At 36.9% G+C, this 6,714-nt stretch overlaps 1 protein-coding gene across 2 annotated transcripts in view; it reads right to left on the bottom strand.

The window, feature by feature from the left end:
* LOC149139886 (mitochondrial fission 1 protein A-like) overlaps positions 1-3,166 on the bottom strand; it is a 17,136-nt gene extending 13,970 nt beyond the window's left edge. For both annotated transcript variants that reach the window (XR_016264126.1, XM_089446901.1), the window contains exon 1: positions 2,975-3,166. Coding sequence is in view for 1 of the 2 variants with exons in the window: in XM_089446901.1 (XP_089303027.1) it covers positions 2,975-3,067 (93 nt within the window). In the remaining variant the exon portion in view is untranslated. The remainder of the gene's footprint in view (positions 1-2,974) is intronic.
* Positions 3,167-6,714: the final 3,548 nt, after the last annotated feature.

A 6,714-nucleotide genomic window follows, 5' to 3' on the forward strand; every position in this document is an offset into this window, starting at 1 on the left:
GAAACCACTCTCAAACATCCTGAGTCATTTCATGGTAATGTTAAAAATTTAAGTAAAATGATGAAAATGAAAAATAAAGGAGAATATCACTTTTACTTTAAGAATTTAACATTACCATGAACTGCATATCAACACTAGGGCAAACAAATGTAAGAGATGAAACGTGGCCCGTACGGCCTGGAAACGCGTTTCCGGTCGTACGGCCACGTTTCCGTTTCGGGAAACGTGGCCATATGGTACGGGGAAACGCGTTTCGTTTCGTTTCCCCTGGCGAAACGCCCCCTAGGGCCACATTTCCTGCAACTTAGGTATGAGGCCATGGACAGGGCCAAAGAAGCCATTCGAACCTACTATGATGGTAAGGGAGATGATGGGTTTCAGAGACAACTCCTCCTATGGGGAGTGATTGATGAGCAATGGAACAACACACTCCATCGTCTCATTCATGTTGCTGGGCTTTTCCTGAACCCTGCATTTTCTTACACATGTGGGTTTGATTTTGATGCTGAGATCATGGATGGATTCTTATCCTGTGTCCAGAAGATGGTGCGATCTCTAGAACAACTTATAGAGATCTCTAAACAAATTGAGACATATAGGATGGCAGGGGGCACATTTGGCTTTGACATGGCTATCACTGATAGGAAGATTAAAATGCCAAGTATTTTTTAGTTTGTAACTTTGTTTCAAATTTCATTGTCTCTTCAAATTCCATTTTTTCTTATGTTTATTTAAAATTTTATTTGTAATTTTGTTGTAGATGCGTGGTGGAAAATGTATGGTGGCAAGATACCCCTTTTGCAAAAGCTTGCCATTTGCATCCTCAGCCAAACATGTAGCTCCTCGGGATGTGAGCGCAATTGGAGTGTATTTGAAAAAATACACAACAAGAAGCGCAACAGGTTAACACTTAAACATTTAAAATATTGCAAATTTCCAAATAAATTTTTGAATTCATTAAACAATATTTTTTTTATATTATTAATTATTATTTCATGGTCTTTGCACAGGTTGGAGTTCCAACGCCTTAATGACATGGTCTATGTCTACTACAATCTTCGATTGTGGGTGAGGCAACTTGAGAAGACACCTGATGTGGAGGCCATCTCATTGGATGGGATTGACACCACTGCTGCATGGAGGGTTGAGGCCGAGAGGCCTCTCATGGAGTCTACTGATGATTGGTTAGTGCAGGATGTAGTGGAGGGAGAGGAGGAGCAGAAGGAGAAGGAACAGGAGAAGGAGGTGACACCACCTGCCCGAGCTACCACTGCCACCAGTAGAGGACATGGTCTACCTCCTATAGCTCCTACTTCTAGTTCTTCAGCTTCTAGAGCACATCAGACTCCACTGCCATCTCCTCCAACGCAGGCACCAGCATCTACATCTAGAAGGAAAGGGAAAGCTGTGGCATTTTCTCGCAAGAGGGGCAGAGGAAATCAATAGGATTAGACTTTAGTTATTTTCTTCATTTTATTGTATACGACATTATGACATGATGAGATACATTATCATATTTTTAGTTGATATTTTGAGGCTGAGTTGGGACTCAGGAGTCAGGACTTCCTATTTAGGACATGATTCAATGTTATGCGTGATTTTAGAACTAGAAATGATATTAAACATCTTATATATTAGTTCTTTTACCATATTTATGTGTCAATGTATTTATTTTATGTTGTAGATGGTTTAGATATTAAAAATATTGAAAAATAATAATAATAATAATAATAAGTGTACCAAACGATTATTTCCCAATTATTCCGTTTTTTTCCGAGCACCGATATTATCCCGATAACAATTAATGCAACATTAATTTAATCTTGATAGATAGATATATAGTTAAGATGGATTAAAACAGATCAAGGCTAGTATATCCATTTTAGTTTCATGAATGTCAGAAAAGTATTACAGTCCACCTTTTTAATATAAGTGGATATATGATGACAGGGGATTTAGCTGTCACATCGGCGTTGAACAACTCAGCGCAAGAAACAGTTCCATGAGGCTGTAGCGTAGTAATGTGACACAGACTCAGCAAAAACTCAGCAGCAGAAATATTTCAAAATAAGGGTTTTGGTTATTCTTTTTCTCTTTGGCATTCATATTTGATACCGCCACTTACTCACCGGCCAAGGTCTACCTCGCAAGTACTCGCGGGTTTCACTCGCTGCAGCAGATTGGCTCGCAGGAAAAGAGTCAGGCTCAGAACGGAGTCAACTTGGCTGAGCAACCGGGTTGCGCAGAATTTGACTCGCGATTATTCGCAAGACTCGAAATTTTTTCCAACTTTGGTTGCATCGATACCAGACGAGCTATGTGATATAAATTGGTATACTATACCCATATGATATAAATCGGTATACTATACCCATATGATATAAATTAGTATACTATACCCATCTGATATAAATCGGTATACTATACCCATATGATATAAATTGGTATAATATACCCATCTGATAAATTTGTATACTATACCCATCTGATATAAATCGGTATACTATACCCATATGATATAAATTGGTATAATATACCCATCTGATAAATTTGTATAACTAAGCGATTTTGGATTTCTGGAAATTTTGTCAACGATATCAAAGACGGCTGTACTTATTTGAATAATATCTCAGAATGAGAGGTCAAACAATTTACCTCCCTCCTGAGAATCAAATTCGGAGATATTCTTTCCCAGAATCTAGAATCGACATAAAGATCCCACTCAAGACCTAAATGTGTTTTGTGTTTGGTTAAGGTTATTGAGCGATCTTTGGAAGTTGGGGTTTTGTCAACAATGTCAAACCCTGATTGGGTTTTTGATCTGGTGAGAGTTACGGCTGATTGCTCAATCAGATATATAGGTTCGAAGAAAAGATTCAACACTTCTATTTTAAAATATCTTCGAGCAATACATCTGAGATAAATTAATGAGAACGGTTCATTGAATTTGAAGATTTAGAAGAATTGAACTTACAGCGATAATGTCCGCATCTGTCCACGGCAGGTTATCACCCGATCCGAAGAACGATCCAATGGAATCCATAATGCTGTTGATGTTTTTAGCCATGATGCCTTCTCGAGCGAACCCAAATTACCTGTCTATGAAATATGTCAATGGCAAATGAAAGTAACTTGAAGGCTAAGAGATGGAGAACAGTTTCGAACAGCTTAGTTAGATTACCGATCAAGTAATCCTTTTAATAGGCTTAAGTAAGGTCCCGTTGTTCTAGCGATATCCCAGCGCTGTTTGGAAAAATAAGTTTATGATTTAAAATGCAATTAAAAAAATTTAAAAATAATAATAATAATTTGAAATTGTGGATATCAATTTAGAGTGGAGAATTTATTTATAAATTTAAAAATAAAAATTTTATAGTGAAAATTTGCTTTTTAAATCAAAGTTGTATAGTTAAATTCAATCAAAAAAAAATTAATGTTGGGAGGTTTGAATATTTTGTTGAATGTTTTGGTTTAAAAATTTGGTTAACTATTCATATTAGTTTCATTCTTGCATCGTGTCCAGGGCTTGGCATACTCGATAAAAAGTAGGGACCAATATCTGTACTTGGCATATTGTTCTTTTGAGACTATTGAATGTTTTACTCCCTCAAGCCGAGCCAGATGTTGGTTTATATGAGTTTCAAATCTCTAAGAGTTAGTGGGAATTCAGTTGGATCGTCTCCCTCCTTTCCGATATTCCTTAGATGCTCTTGGTCACCTTTTACCTACTGGACAAGAGCTAAACAAGATCAGCGGGGACGACATCTACAGGCAATTCGTCCAGTTCACCTGGGTCAATCCTCCAAGAAGGTTGCGCCCAAAGATGGCCTTCTACATTGAGCACTTCTTGGAGTTGAGAGACGGACTCATTATTCGACCCTAGTATATGTTTCACCACTAGATGTATGCTCTTTGCATTCCTCTAGGCTAGTTCAGAGTAGTTTCTCATAGACTTTGAGTAGAGACAAACCACCAGGTGGATAGACTAGACAAACTTTGTCAGGGATGTCATTTACAAGAAGTAGAGACTGAGGTGCACTTCATTCTTGGATGCCCTATCTACTACGAGATCAGAGGAAGGTTTCGTTGCTTGTTCAAAGATTCTCGAACCCTCGCCGACTTTTTCAGGTATCCTAATCAGAGATGTTTGGCCCTATATATGCAGGAGGCTCTTAGGTTCTGAGTGCATATTCTGCAACCTCTCATCATACCAGACCCCACATAGAGGATCATGACTTTTTTCAAGGTACTACCTTCAAACAGGGCACCAAAAGATCGATTGATACCAGTACATATCCAGACTCCAGATCAGTGAGGATTCGTGGGACCTCACCCTGCCACACGAGATCTCAGCAGCAGTTTTGTCTCAGATCCGTTCCTTGGAGATGGACTAGATCCTCCAGCATTCAGCAGCGTGTGAACCCCCCACGAAACGATTTAGTGGACGGTCTGCACTTACCATTGACTCTTCATTGGGCCAACCGACTTTGTTGACTTTATTCAGTGTTATTCATTCAGCCTCAGATGTTTATGAGAGATGGGTCTGATCCTCAGACCTATTAGCTCATGGATCTTCTCTGCTAGGGCCAGATGTTGATTTACTTCATGCATTGTATCTTTAATAGGAGACCGTTTGGTTCTCTCGCTTTGTATATACATCAATGTACTCAACAGTCCCTTTGACCTACTTTGTGGTCATTAGTTGGACATAAATATAATTATCGTATCTTATCTTATCATATACGAGTTGGTCTTGAGTTTACCACAACTTTTGGGGTAGAATTTCTGCTAATGATGTGGGTAATATTGTAAAATGCCCCTCTTTTAGGCTATTGGTTATGGAGCCATGTTTGTAGGTAGTTGTTATGGAGTTTGATATCCTCTCTCGTTTTGGATTGAATATCAAAATTTGGGTTAACTACTTATATACATGGGGAGTTGGTCTTGAGTTCACCACAACTTTTGTAGTAAAATTTATGTTAATGATGTGGGTAATCTTGTAAAATTCCCCTCTTTTAGGATATTGGTTATGGAACCATGTTTGTAGGTAGTTGTTATGGAGTTTGATCTCCTTTGTGGTTTTGTGCATTGGTACAACTCCAAATACAACAACATGGATTGAATATCAATCAATGGTGTGGATACCTTGTTAAATGCTCCACCCTAACATTTTTGTTAAGGACTCTTGAGCTAGTCTTGTAAAAGTGTTAAGGCTACCTCTAAAAACGAGAAGAAGAAACATAAATATACCAATGAGTATGAAAGTACAAGTAAATAGCAAAGTGGGAAGAAACTACTCCTCATCAAATATAAATATAGAAATAAAAGAAGGGAAAAAACATGTGTCATCACATCAACTACTCTACATAACCTCAAGGTTTAGCTCAATTGATCAAGTTCCCATTGTTAAAGCACCTTTGCTATTGAGAGGTCATGGGTTCAATTCTCTCGACATTCTCGGGGTCAGGCTCCATGGTTGAGACGACAGAAAGTGATCCCTTTGTGTGGATCTACCTAGTATAAATATTATGTGGATGTAGCAGTCACTGATATTCGAAATCCATGAACCACGCATGAAAAAAAAAAGCAATCACTCTACAATTCATGGAAGAAGAAGAAGAATGATAACATCAACTTTATGCACATTTAAATTCAATATATCTATTAAAAATTTTGATTCTCGTTTAACTATTTTAGTTGTATTGCTTGTGTGATTAAATTTAATATAACTTTCACACATTTTAATATTTCATGTTTAGGACTTTAACTTCAAAAAAATGGTTCCCATCTCTAATTACATCAATAGGCATATTCTATTTCGGAATAGGGCTTCTACAATTTTTTTTTTTTTAATAATTAAAAAATTATGGATAGTCTAGATTTAATAATCTAACAATATTATTTGTTATATGCATAATTGAACAGATGAAATCAATGGTTTCCAAACCGTCTTTTAGTTTTTGACCTCCACTCTTACCCTATCGTTACAAATTCTCATCATTACAAATGGCCAATAAGTATTTTGATGGCTATATGTGTTTATCAACCATTTAATTTATATGGTTGTGCTCATTAAGTCTTTAATGAAGAAAATAGTCTCATTTTATGTAAATACATCATTTCCTTGAGTTTTATGATTTGTGTAGTTTGGAGGCTAACCCTAGGTAGTTGGGGCAACCTATTTACTATATTGATGATGGTTAAGACGTTACATGATGATGAGTGTACATATAGACATATGATAATGCAATAACACAATGGTGTATATAGCATGATTTGTGATTATTAGTATAATGAATTTATTCATCTTGTGTCGATGAACAATGCTATGGTATCTTGATATGTTATGAGACTCAAATCATGTGTCATACCTCTATTTATAAATCTATATCTTACCATGTTGATTATGATAATTGGTTCATGGTGTTAACAAGGTGTGTTGCATTGTGCCAAGACAAGCAAGGACGAGAGGAACTCCAAAGAGGGAGTTGTCAATGATACAAGGCAAAGGAAGAAGGCTTAAGGCTAAATGAGGCTTTTATAAAGGTTGTTGCTTAATCAAGACTGCATGGTGTATTACATGCAAATGTCATGATCCTTTGGTCAATGTATACTTGAGTTGGATGGCTTAATTATGATATGCAATGATACAAGGTTATGCTAACTATGTTGAACATAAGCAAGACTAATCTAGATTGGATAACTATATAATTT

The sequence above is a fragment of the Pinus tabuliformis genome, chromosome X, assembly GCF_031772625.1.
Source record: "Pinus tabuliformis cultivar Carrire ecotype Pingquan chromosome X, CPIR1, whole genome shotgun sequence".
Lineage (NCBI taxonomy): Eukaryota > Viridiplantae > Streptophyta > Pinopsida > Pinales > Pinaceae > Pinus > Pinus tabuliformis.